The 14,406-nt window shown below is 35.6% G+C and overlaps 1 protein-coding gene across 3 annotated transcripts in view; it reads right to left on the reverse strand.

The window, feature by feature from the left end:
* Positions 1-11,959, reverse strand: part of LOC145690292 (chondroitin proteoglycan 2-like) — an 80,855-nt gene extending 68,896 nt beyond the window's left edge. For all 3 annotated transcript variants that reach the window (XM_081765064.1, XM_081765065.1, XM_081765063.1), the window contains exons 1-2: positions 11,835-11,959; positions 3,886-3,926 (exon numbers count right to left, since the gene is read on the reverse strand). In XM_081765064.1, coding sequence (XP_081621190.1) covers positions 3,886-3,926; positions 11,835-11,892 — 99 coding nt within the window. In that variant the 5' untranslated portion in view covers positions 11,893-11,959. The remainder of the gene's footprint in view (positions 1-3,885; positions 3,927-11,834) is intronic.
* Between the last annotated feature and the right edge of the window lie 2,447 nt (positions 11,960-14,406).

A 14,406-nucleotide genomic window follows, 5' to 3' on the forward strand; every position in this document is an offset into this window, starting at 1 on the left:
CCATAGATATCGAATGCTCAGAAATGTTGTACCAAATTCCTAATTCATTCGTTTCGCTGGTGCCATAGGATGATAAAACATACACAGTGCACATGCTAGTTTCTGTTTAATTCCTTAAAACGCTTACGATGGGTTGTATTCTTTTGAAGCCAGGGCTTTTTAAAACAGGATGTTTCGCGCTTTTAGCAGTTTACAGCTGTAAAAGAAGTTTTCTTAATCCATGTTTATTAACTTTTTCCCTTTCCTTGACATAAGTAATCACCTTCCGAAGTCGTCCCATTTACTCTCTTCCCCACACAAGCATGTTATATAACCAATGTTAAATAAGCTTTTGTCGGTGGCCAAAATATGACAGCATTTATATTCACGCTATGTCACCGCAAATATTTCCGATTTATTTACGGTGTATTGTACAAAAGTATATTACTATTACAGTTCTAAAATATTTAAACACACAAAAATGCATTTAAACACAACTTGAACATGTATCTGTCATAATCTAATAATACAAAGGATTCTCGATGGTAAATCACTCTAGTACTTATATAACATGAATCTAAGGGACTTCTGCATTCACGACAAATGCTTCTATTCACAACCAATCACGGAGGAAGCTCTGTTTCGCAGTTCATTTGCTGTTGACGTCAGTTGGAATCTCAACTCTAACGTTACTTGGAAACTCATTTCCCTACAAGGTGAATCAACTCCAATACGTAAGCTTACTCTAACAGCACAAGATGTGCTAGGCATATGCGATTTACGTGTCCCAGTTACTTTTAAGTACCCAACACTTGGCACATGATATTCATGTACTAAGTATGTACTTTAGCTACCTACAGTTTTAGGTATTTGTTACACCTAATTGATATTTGCAACTATGTACCACAAATATAGCATTTATATGCCTGGCTCAGTTTCGCACTTTACAGTCATTTGTTTTTATGTCTTCACTTGGAACATACATCTGTACTAGGTACGTTCTTTAGGTACATACTGTTTGAGTTACCCTAACAGCACAAGATGTGCTAGGCATTCACCATTTAGGTGTTCTAAATTCATCTCCTACATTTGATCCATTTGTTGCTTCTTTTTCCAAGTGATTGTGTACTAGAAGCAACAAACGCATCAACTTTATTAGATGGCAACTGTCACCGATCATTTGAAAGTGAATATGGAAGAACCATGAAATAAAGTAGACGCTCGTCATTTTGTTATAGAATTACATGGCGAGCAGATGTTATCTGATCCCAAACGATTATCGTTGAATATACGCGGTTGAAGGAGCACTCTGATTAGCCAAATTCAAAAGACCTCAATAATGTATCCCTCTACAAGCGACATTCTCTTCATCGCCTCCGTGGCCAAGTCGGAAGAGCACGCGGTTAGTAATCGAAAGGTTGGTGGTTCGTGCCCACCCTCTGGTACATTTATTTTGCTTGTTTGAACTGTTGTTTAAATTCACCTTAATGTAAATACATTACGCATATTGGCCATTTAACGTATTTTGGAGGAGTAATTTTGTGCTTCATTGACGTTTACGGCATGGGTAACATGCCTAGAATATATTAGGCACGTTCCCCAGGTACATGTCAGGCATGTGCCTAGGGGCAGCCATAGACTGTGACTATCACTTGCCATCCATGTAATTTCTCCCTTAGACGTACATAAGACACATAATGGATACGTTCCCATGTACCTGAGGGAACATGATAGGCATATGCCTGCTATGTAATTGTACTGTTAGGGTATGAATCTGATAACTATCATTCAATAAGGTTTCTGATTAACTAATGCGTTAACTAAATCATTAAAGGCTATGTATATCTATTTTATTGGTACAAATAAATACGTAATACAATATGATATCAACTCGTAAATATATAATATAAGGACTTCAGGTTGATTAATATTCACGAAATATATAAGGGTTTAATATCATGCGAAATAATATCTCGCTATATTAAATTAATTAAAATCTAATTAAAGTGATTAAAGGATTCAATTAAATTAATATCAAATCCTGAATAAATATTAAATTACAGTGTTGTCAAAATTCCGATAAAATGCGCGAAATACATATCATTTCAACACTATTTATGGTATAATATGGCAACTAGAAGCCGTCCTAGAAGCCCCATATTACAAAGTAACAAGCATTAATCAGGGAGGTCAGATTCAGTCTAGTATCTACTGACTTCATTCCAGAGGAAGATAAGAATAACGAATAGTCTGACTCTCTACATTAATGTTCAACACATTTCACAATAGTTGCTACACGGTACTGGATCAACATTTACAGTTGTATTCTTCCTCCGGAACTCAAAATCTAGAATTATACATGTTAAATTTATTAGCCCTAACAGCACAATTACATAGCAGGCATATGCCTATCATGTTCCCTCAGGTACATGGGAATGTGTCCAGTATGTGCCTTGTATACATCTGAGACAGAAATCACATGGATGTTAAGTGATAGTCTATGGTTGACCCTAGGCACATGCCTGACATGTACCTGCGGAACGTGCCTAGCATGTTCTAGGTATGTTACCCATGCCGTAAACGTCAACGAACCACAAAATTATTCCTCCAAAATGTGTTAAATCACCTATATGCGTAATGTGTTTACATTAAGGTGAATCTAAACAGCAATTTAAACAAGTAAAATAATGTAGGACTAGCCTAGGATGGAGTGGGCGCTAACCACCAACCATTGAATTACTAACCGCGTGGTCTTCCGACTTGGCCACGGAGGCGATGAAGAGAATGTCGCTTGTAAAGGGATAAATTGTTGAGGTCTTTTGCATTTGGCTAATCAGAGTGCTCCATTAACAGCATATATTCGACTATAACCGTTTGGGATCAGATAAAATCTGCTCGCCATGTAATTTTATAACAAAAAGACGAGTGTCTACTTTATTTCATGGTTCTTCCATATTCACTTTCAAATGATCGGCGACAGTTGCCATCTAATAAAGTTGGTGCGTTTATTGCTTCTAGTATACAATCGCTTAGAAAAAGTAGCAACAAATGCATTAAATGTGGGAGATGAATTTAGAACACCTAAATGGCGCATGCCTAGCACATCTTGTGCTGTTAGGGTATCTGAAACAATATGTACCTAAAGGATGTACCTAGATCATGACATACATCCAAGTAACAACATAAAAACAAATGACTGTTAGAGTGCGAAACTGAGCCAGACATATAAATGCTATATTTGTGGTACATAGTTGCAAATATCAATTAGGTGTGACAAGTACCTAAAACTGTAGGTAGCTGTAGTACATACTTAGCTCATGAATATTATGTGCCAAGTATCGGGTACCTAAAAAGTAGCTGAGACACCTAAATGGCACATGCCTAGCACATCTTGTGCTGTTAGGGAGAGATCTGCACGATACCACTTCCGGCCCGGGGTAGGCTCGGGCCGTAAGTTTTTAAATATACAACCATATTTCTCGGACTTTTTCGAGCCTAACTTTGTAAATACACTGTATAATGGTATTTATTGGACCGTTCTTTCTGGAAATCTTTTATGGCACAACTGCAAAATTAAACCTCTAACTGCTGTAAATAAAAATACAATTTTGAATTATTTATTAAGTTTCTGTAATTCGGGCTCATTTCGTTATTCACGAGCTCGGGTCTAAATGCTAAAACTAGCACTCAGGTCGGGCCTTCTATTTAAATTCATGGGCCGGGCCCAGCCCGGTCTAAAGTTTCCGGCCCGTGCTGGCCAATAAAATGTATGCGCTAACTATTCGGTTGAACGTAGCCGTTAATGATAAAGTGTAAAGTGATGAGATAATATTTACTTAGCAGATAGCTGATATGTTTGTCAAATATTGTTAGCCATGATTACTAATGAACATTATAAATATTTACCTGATATTCATCACTGATGTCTACTTCTTCTTCATCATCAGCTGAAAAAATATTATTTTGTATATTTTTTCGAACATCATACACAATTTTTTAATATACTAATAAAAGAAAACTATTTTGTTTTATTTATTTGCAAATGGTTCACATACAGATCTAAATTCATTTTACACTCGAATAATGCAACATATAGTATATAACAAAAAGATAAAATTACAACAACAAAATATAAGAAATATGCATATACAATACCTTAATTACAGAGACATTAATTCTATTCTGAAATGTTCCTCAGTGTTAAAAGTATCAATGTCTTATGGTAAACTATTATACAATGATGCCGGTCTGAAGTACGAAGAATACTTTATATAGAACATGAAAGTCTGGGCGTTGCAAATGTTAGTAACGAATGACTAACAAGAAGATACACGATGATTGAGAACGGAAACCAAGAGTTCAGAGAGACAGTGTTGGCAACAATCTCTGAAGAAAATAGGCTATATGGTCTTCAAAAATTAAGCTTTTTTACGCAAAAAATGGCTAGATTTTGAACTGCTAACCTATAACCCACATTGTAGTTTTTAAACCCCCTTTTTGTGTGTAGGATTATAAGTGAGTCATTGTAAAATATGAAATGTTGAATTTTATTCGCAGATGACTAACAAGCAACATACATGACTAAATTACAATAAAATCCATCAACTGATCTGATTTGTGAAAGTCAACAGTCATATTATGTTAATTGACATAAGTCGTCATCGATGACATCGCAGCTAGTCAAGGCGCTGAAACTGGATGTACCATCGTTGGATTGTGGATTGGTTGTGTTTATGTAGCCTGCCTGCCGTCCGAATTTTCAGTAGTACTTCTTTCGGCAGGCTACAGTTCTTACAAACATTTCTTATTTCTCCGTATACCCACATGAATCACCAAGATTGCATTGAGAGTTTTGAAGCTAATTAGATATCCTATTTGTTTCCTTAATAAACAAAAACAGTCTTTGTAGCTTAAAGAAACGAACGGCTTATTAAAGTTGTATTAGAAAACTTTCATTCGTGTAATGAAATGTGAAAATTAAAATAATTAAAAAGTAGTACATAATGAGGCCATTATGAGAGCGACATTGAAATTCTGAGTCGATAAATATTGTCAAATAGTTGTAAATCTATGGGATGGGGAGAGAGAAGAAGAATAAAAAGAAATGTTTGTTGCGTAATAAAATACCCTCTCTCTAGAGAAATCAATTAATACGATGATATATAATGACAAATAGGCTAAAAAAAACTTTATTTTGAAAGAAAAAGTATTTTTACAATTAATTTAACAGCTAATAAAAAGGCAAAAATGGCAAAAAGAGTTTCATAAAATAAGCTATATTTGAAGCTATAAGCATTTCGTAAATTTGTACGGCTAACTGCCTCTCCAAATAGGCTAGATTTAGTCAAAAGTAGGCTAAATTGGCATCACTGCTTGTAGAGAAACAGCAAATATACCATCATGCGTTGCGTCTGGATTAAATGCTAAACATTGTAACAATTGAACAAATATATTGAAACAACAATATAGTTTTCTTATACTTATAATTAATAAATCAAAATAAAGCATTGCAATATTTTATATATAGGAAGGTAAACTTTGGTAGTAGGCAGGTGCCCTACCATCCTCCCCGTGGATTCACCAGTGCTTTCCGTTTTTCTTCGATCCTTCCAGTCCAATTCAACTTTCTTGGGAATTTCAATCAACAACACCCTATCGATGCAAAAGTGTTATTATTGCTAAACAGTAAGGTTGTAATATTTTTATGAAAATTTCAGTAAAGATAATAAACCTGTGTGGATTCTGCTGTCATATAAGTATACACCTAAGTCGACTAAATTTTCAGGACTTAGGGATGCGGAGCATCAGAAACTTTTACTAGATCATCATTTAAGAATCGGTTGGTTCAAAAGGAACAATTTCAACAACAGACACAAGATACATCAAAAGAAAAATGCTCTGTATAGTGAAGAAAACTCCTTCAGGTTTTCCATGTTCTTCAAACCTCAAAAGAACTGTAAGAGAACGAAAGTAATAACATTTTCGGGTTAAATTCCAAAGTTGGGCGTCCGTTTCCAGCGAAATTTTTAAAATTTACAGGAAATATATGGATAATTTGATCGTTTGTGTGCTTGATAATATATAAGAGTCTCGAAAAATCTGTTTATTTGTTATATATAAGCGGTTATAAACATGGAACTATATGGCGAGCGGAGGGAACTACTTGGCGCAAGGTAACCGAACAGTTGCATTGTGGGAAAGAAACGAGCATTTATGTTACCAACATGGCGAATGTACAAGGGCAATGAACTAGCAGTTTTAACATTTGTGAAGGAATACATTGATAACGAGCAAAATCTTTTAAAAGTTTGTGAACAGCACGGATTAATGAACCTAATAACAAATTGCAGAAAGTGTGGAAAGGAGATAACAGTGAAAAAACTTGACGAAAGCGGACGCCCAACTTCGGAATATATGCCACATTTTCTGTGATAATTATTGAGAGTTCTTAGACGACGACTTGGTTAGTGATGGGTAAATTCCCGGGAAAATATTTTTCGGGAATATTCCCGGGAAGATTCCCAAAATGGGAATTTATTCGGGAATTTATGTTCAATCAGAAAGAAAATTGCATTCTATTACTATATTATGATTTCAAAGTTGAATTAATTTTTATATCACAGCATATTATTACTGTTGCTCACAGAGGATTCTTTAAAACATATATTCTGAACGGCATCATTTTACTTTATTAACATTTAGAAAGTACGCATAAATGTATATTTATTTACAATATGTTCTATCAATTAACTAACTATGTGTGAAAAAATTATATAGCAAATTATATAGTAACAGTTTAAATTTATATGTAAGTGGATTTGCTCAACTTGACTCTATTACTGATATTATAAACACTTTAAATTTATAAATGTTATAAACTAATTAGATTGGGTAAATGCTAGAAGATACATGTCTCACCAATTTATCAACATTTGCGCATACATATTTATGTTCACAAAATTTACAAGATATTTACTTATCTTTATATTTTAACACGTAACATTGCCATACACGACCTTTCATTCTACCTATTTCTCGAAATTCCATACGTTAATTCACATGTAAAAGTAGTCCGAGTAGTTCTTCAGAAATTCGAGTCAGAGACAGGAGACAGACCGACATCTATTACTAATGGTGGTTCAGGGTTTATTAATAGTACTTCATCTCTATTTCTACATAATTCTCAATTACTTTACAAAATGGTTCCTTTTCATCATCTGTAAATTAGTACTTTGCTAATTTTGGCTGTTCTTTAGCATTGGGGGCCAGCTTTTGCACCTACTTTTTTGCGATATTCTATTCCGATGCGTTTGTTTTATGGTTTCATACGTTAAATTATGTTACCAACATTAAATTCAGACAGCGTTGCAGAGCGAGTGTTAGCGCATGGCACGTTGTTTTCGTTAACAACAATTCACTTTCTTTTCTCACATAAATCACTTCCACTTACCTTTCCGATAAATCCCCTACTGCCCTAAAAAAAAAAATGTGTTCGATACTTTCTTGACTACTTGAACATCACTATCAACTAATTTCTTCCGTAAATCAGGGGTGCCCACAAGGGGGGGCTATGACGCAAACTGCGTCATTGAAATATTTGGGGGGGTTGAAAATCTATATAAATATGTTTGAGGGAGTGTAAAAATTAATCGAAAAGATTTTTTTTTATGGAAGAACACCTACGGATAGACAATTGAGGGGGGGTGCGTCATGGACATGGGGGGGCACCACTGCGTAAATCATCCTAATTTTTGCTAGTTTCGGCCCCCCAATTCTAAACAATTACCGAACTTTTTAGTGCAAATGAAAATGGAACAAAAAATTATATTATTAGTTATATAAAGCACAGTCAAAGAATTTTAAATTTTTTAACCTCCAAATTCTTTAAAACCTAGAATTAAATCGTAATATATTAAAATAAAGTAATTAATCATATTGTTTTTATAATTTGGAAGATAAAGTAAAGAAATGGAAATAAATTCCTTCCGGGGAATTTATTGGCCAGGGAAAAAACCCGGGAATATTCCCACCCGGGAATATTTTTTAAATTCCTTCCCACCGGGAATATTCCCACTGCCCATCACTAGACTTGGTCCAGTGTGGGAAGGGTAGAAAAATGGCATCATAAACAGTGTCCGGTTACCACTAATATGGTCCTTATGTATACGAGCCATATATGTGACTATTGCTAACGTGTGTTCTTTGCTGCCTACTAGACCTAGTAGATGTCCAAGATTACGCATTTACGTTTTTCTTTTCTTCTATGAAATGTGTTTCATTGTTGTAGCTCATATTCAAGCACAAGGATCAAAGGGTACTTTAACATGGTTTGACTTCGCGATCAGTGGCATACACAGAGTGGGTGGGCGAGGTTTCACCTTCTCCCGAAAGTTTTAGAAAATCAACATATTTAAGTGAAACAAGAAAAAAAATAAAAATAAAAAGCAGAAAATTGCAGTCTTACACAAAACTATATGAGTGAAAATTTCCTGTTGCATTATACATAACGTAAATAGTAAATTGCAAATAAATACAGTGTGAGTCTTTATAGAGTTTACAAATTCAATCAGTTATAATTCTTTATTGGAATCACATACAGACTTGGTTTATTATGTCATTATACTGCAAAACACTTGCCAAGTGACAATATTTTGTGATAAATTCATTATGGCTCAATGTGTGCACCTACGGCCATACTGCACCACTGGCGCACATCCCGGGGAGGATGAGGAGGACATGTCCCCTCCAATCTTGGAGCTGGGGGACTGTCCCCCCAATAATCCGATTTGAAGTATATTTTTGGGGAGAGAAATGTGATGGTTTGTGTCCGATTGCTACAAAGGAAAGTGAGATGAAATTGATGTCCCTCCAGAATAAATCTCGAATCTGCCAACCTTCCAATGTTGAAGACAATTCTGCTCCCCTGATCCTCCACAGCATTGTTTAAATATTTTCAACATCGCTTTAAAAAATGATTATGGGATCGGTTTTACCCCCCCCCCCTTCCTCCTCAATGTTGAAGAGAGATTTGCGCCGCTATCCTGGACACATCCCAACGAAAGTGATTTCCTGCCAAACAGTAGCCAGCATTTCGGGGGTAACGTTCAGGATGGCTGTTGTGATGCGATGTTTCAGTTCATTAACATTATCAGATAGGCGAGGAATGTACACCTTATCTTTCACAAACCCGCACAGAAAGACATCAAGTGGCGTGTAATCTGGAGAGCGTGGCTGCCAGGCAATTCATTCACTACAACCTATCCACTTATCTACGAAACACTGATCAAGAAATTTCCTTACGTCTTGGATACCAGTTTCTTATGATGTAGGTGGTGTAGATTTTCGAGGACTGCGGACAAAACTCTCCCTAACTGTTTCCACCACATCGTCAGCCACGGATGAACGTCCTGGAGTCTTTGTGGGTCGCTCAGAACAACCTGTTTCAACAAATGTCTGGTGCCATTTGTACACTGTTGGTCTGCTGGGTGATTCCTTGCCGTATTGTGTGCAAAATTTACGCTATATACTTTTCAACGACTGACCGGTGGCGGCGTGGCGCCACGTGTGGTCAACTTCGCAACTACTCACTACTTGAGTCACTTCGCAACTACTTGAAGTGTTTTGCAGTATAATGACATCAGGTATAAACCAAGTTTGTAGGCCTATGTGGTTCCAATAAAGAATTTGTAACTGATTGAAGTTGTAAACCCTATAAAGAATCACTCTGTATGTACTTCAATTGGTATTTTACTTTGCTTTTTGTTCCCTTCTGAAAGAATTAATTTCAAATAGTAGAATGAAAGAAACACAATTCAAGAAAGTAAGAGCTTCTTTGGAAGTTATCTATTATTGTGTGATCAAGTGAGAAATCCTTGTTTTAATTCACTCAGCAAAAAGAATGAAAGCCGTAAACTGTTTGTGCTTATCCAAGACAAACTAAATAACAGTTTTAAGGCACTATGGTGAAGAATTTTTATGAAGTTCAACTACCTATGTACTATACTCTTTGCAATTCCAGCCCCTCTAAAAAAAATCTTGCGAACGTTTCTGTTTGCAATTAATAAATCTGACTTTTTTTAGACAGTCTTGAATGCTAAATGCGTACTCTTAGTCCCTTTATCCTCTCTCTCTCTCTCACACACACACTCTGTATATATATATCCTGCGGCACTTCCGCAACAATTTTTATAGAGTTAGTTTGTGATTACTGCAAATTGTATGTCCGTAGCCAAACTCCCTCTATAAAAAATGTTATGGAAGTACTTCAGGATTCTAAAACATGCAGTTTTGGATAGGGCATATATTAGTTCCTAAGTGAAGTCTTGACCCAACCATAGTTTTCGAGCTGTGGACCTTTAAAGTTTATTTTTTTATGTTTTCGGCAGCCTATAACTCCGAGAGGAAGCATTTGTGCACCCAAGTTGGTCTATATTTTCAGTGAATTTCGTGAACTTGCTCTTCATATTTCCTGAAATTGCCCATTCGGAGGCTTCGCTCCCATACACTGTCTTTGCTCGCCCCACGGTCTCGCACCTCTTGAACCCATAATTCTATCGTTTCTTTCCCTATTTCAACTATCTAAAAAATAACATTTTGTTTCCCAAGAAAATGTCCATTTAAATAGCATGGGAATTTCTTCATCCCCCTTTAGACCCCTAAAAAATAAAAAAATATTCACTTTTTGCAATTTTCATGTTGGTTAGCCCTGGAAGGCTATAATCATACCAAATTTCATGATTCTAATCCTGCCGGAAGTGCCTAAACATTTTGGGGTGTAGAAGACTTCCCATATAAATAACATGGGAAAGAGTTTTCAGTTTCCCATAAAACCACTCTATGTTTGGAAATTTTTATCTCTGATGATTTACTTAGGTGACACTAACGAAATCATACAAGCATACAGAATTTCAACTTTTTATTCCAATTCTAAGTACCTAAAACATGAGATTATAGGTCCAAAAAATTGCCTATTTAAATAACATAGGGAAATTCTTCATCCCCTCTTTAACCCCCTAAAAATTAAAAAATATTCACTTTTGGCAATTTTCCCGTGGGTTTGTCCCGAAAACCTACAATCATGCCAAATTTAATAATTGAAGCTCTACAGGAAATGCTCAATAATTTGGGGGTGTAAAAAATGTCCCATATAAATAAAATGGGAAAGATTTTTCGATTCCCTATAAAACTACTCTAAAGTTGGATTTATTTTTTTATTTTTACTGTTTACTTAGGTAGTGCTAACAAAAACGTACAAGCATACCAAATTTCAACTTATCATTCCACTTCTAAGTACCTAACACATGAGATTATATTTTTTAAAAAGGCTCATTTAAATAACATGGGGAAATTTTTCATCCTCTCTTTAGACCCCCTAAATTTTAAAAATATTCACTTTTGGCAATTTTCCTGTCGGGAAGCTACAATCATGCCAAATTTAATCATTGCAGCCTGCAGGAAGTGGTCAATAATTTATATCAGCTCATTAGTTATATATATATATATATATGTATATATAGATAGATAGATAGATAGATAGATAGATATCCTATATCCACGTCTTTTCGACCATTGAGACTTAATATGAGTAGTGAACAAGTGAACAAAACATAGCGCAGTGTCTCAATCACTTGTATTCCACTTGAGAATCGAATCAAGACCTCCAGCGCTAATGGATTAGGTTTCTTTTCGAACTCTAGCTAACCTATCTCAGACGATGAGTCTTTTATATAGATATAAGAAAAAAATGATATTCGTCCACAATGTAGTTTTGATGCAGCAACAAACCTAGACACACCTAGATCATTTATACCTAGATAAAAATAGATAAATTAACACTTAAAGGCGATTTAACTTACAAATTTTAGCGAAATTGCGATGTGGGCACAGCAAGACAAGGAAAAAAATAACCAACATTTTCCCTGCGTTTCAGACACCACCACCTTCACGCAGAAAGCACAAAATAGCACTGATTCCACAAGAGTTCGCAATAAAAATGCTTAAGAATTATAAGAATATATTTTTTACCAATGACGTAAGAACATTAGTGCATGTGTACCAAAAACAAAGTTTGGGCGAAGAAAAGACAATCAGATTTGTAAGTAATGAATTCTATAAAATGACTCTCCACTTATTGCGCAATGTTTATATATTACTAACATATTGCAACTATTTTCCAAGAATAAGACAGAACAATAGATGAATATGAAAACAAAAGGTTTCACCGTATTTTTTCTGCTGACAGTGATTGGTCATAGGTAGTTTTCGTTTTATCATTTTGTCTCGATTCTAAATAATAATAATAATAATAATAATAATAATAATAATAATAATAATAATAATAATAATAATAATAATAATAATAATAATAATAATAATAATAATAATCTTGTCTCGTTTCATTTTGTAAATTTATGTACTTGAATTTTGAAATAGAGTACTCATATCTTGTGGTACGGGTACGTGGTTCGATTCCAGGTCAAATGAAATGAAATGAAATCTTTAAATTTTACGTCCCACAGAAGTGCCGGTTAGGCTAAAGGAGACGGTGATGATGAGAGATGAGGGAAATAGTGGAATGAAGAAAGTGGGAGGAAACGGGAGAACCCCGAGAAAACACACGAGCACGGTGTTTGTCCACCACAAAGTTCACTTGGCAGGGACTGGGATCGAACCCGGGACTCCAAGCACCAGAGGTGAACGCTCTACCACTGAGGCAGATTCCAGGTCAAATGTGTTTATGATGGATGATTCCGTGTCTGTGGGTTTTCTCGCGGTTCTCCCGTTTCGCTACTTGATTTTTTTTTTTAACTCCTATGAGAAGTCTACTATTAAAATGGTTTAAGAATTAGGAGTTCGGCTCTTGGGTTTAACCTAGAACAATTGGCAGAATTGAAACAAAGCGTATAGGATTTTATTATATAATGTTCAGTTCAAAATATTAAGCCTAACTAGTATGATCGTATTTTTTTTTTAATCGAATATCTCCATTTGTAACAGCATTGCATTGTCATAAATGACACATTTAGTGTTGTAAAATTGTAATTTACAGAGACGCGCACGAGACAAGAATTTATTGAGACTGTTTCTTCTCGAAAATATAGTGAAACCAATGTCTCGTCTCGAATCTAGTCACGAAAATTCTCTATCATCTAATCTCGTGCCCAGTCCAAGTAATTTATCACTAAATATAATCATTTTAAAAAATCATTTTTTATTTCCTGAGAGCCACGAAGAATTAGCAATTGATATAAGGGGTCCGCGACATCGGAAAGATTGAGAAAAACTAGCCTGTAGGTGTTGTTATTGTTTAAACTGATGCCAATCACATAGTATACTTCCCAGAGATTAAAGGAATTTCTGAGTAAACCAATACCACGAATGTTGAGACTTTTGTGATAAGTGTCTTAACATGTGAAATAAATTTATTATCTGTTAAATAAATTCATTGATTTTTTTTACAACGATTATTACTGACTGCTCCAACTACTTGCATAGATTCTCTCGGCGGGAAATCATGCGCTTCGAACCCCACGTTAAGCTGTAGGTCCGCGTCTTATATAACCTCGATGCTGAAAAGGATGGTAAACTTCATGCCAATCACCAACCAACCGTAATAGATTCATTCATAAATGTATATTTCACGTGACTCCCTCTACCAGAGTGCGTCTTATATTATTATGAAGCATTCCTCTTACTGTTCAGATATTGCCCCCAGTGGTTATCATCCTCTTGGTCCATTAAAGAAGTTCCTCGCAGAACAGAGATTGAGACACGACACTAAAGCACAGAACGTTGTTCGTCGTTAGTTCCCTGATCAGCGGACCGTCTTCTACGTAGTGGACATCGAGAACTTTTCCTATACTGGGATAAATGCCTCGAACAGATGTGATGAGTATGTGGTAGAATAGGGGGAAGATACGTAGAGTATTGTGTATATCTTGTTTTCCGTTTAAGATTTGTAATCTGGCAATAAATCAATAGACGCAAAGACTTCCCGATTTTTCCTCGTACAATCTTTTCTATCTCTCTTAACTAACTACAATTTCTACTCAACCTTTTAACCCTTTATTTGGCACTGTTGCTTTCAAGAACATCGCATTCTATTGCTTTATTCGCATGAATTATAATATCAATGATCATTTAATTGGCATTATTGCTCAGTGGCGTAACTAAACCTTGGGGGCTCCCCGCAGACAGCGTGTAGTGGGACCCCTTCTCTACGTCCCACTTCACGATTTGGGGGCCCCCTGATGGCTTGGGCCCCCGCAATACGGGGTCTGCGGGGCCCTTATTTACGCCCCTGTTATTGCTTTCATACAATATTTATATACATGATTTGCGGATCGCTTGTTTCGATATTTCTAATCTTTGTGAACAGGGGAAGACCAGTGTTGAGCAAATTTCAATTGAATTAACAATTAACAATTA

Source organism: Thermobia domestica, chromosome 7 (assembly GCF_964235325.1).
Source record: "Thermobia domestica chromosome 7, izTheDome1.hap1.1, whole genome shotgun sequence".
In the NCBI taxonomy this organism is placed as follows: domain Eukaryota; kingdom Metazoa; phylum Arthropoda; class Insecta; order Zygentoma; family Lepismatidae; genus Thermobia; species Thermobia domestica.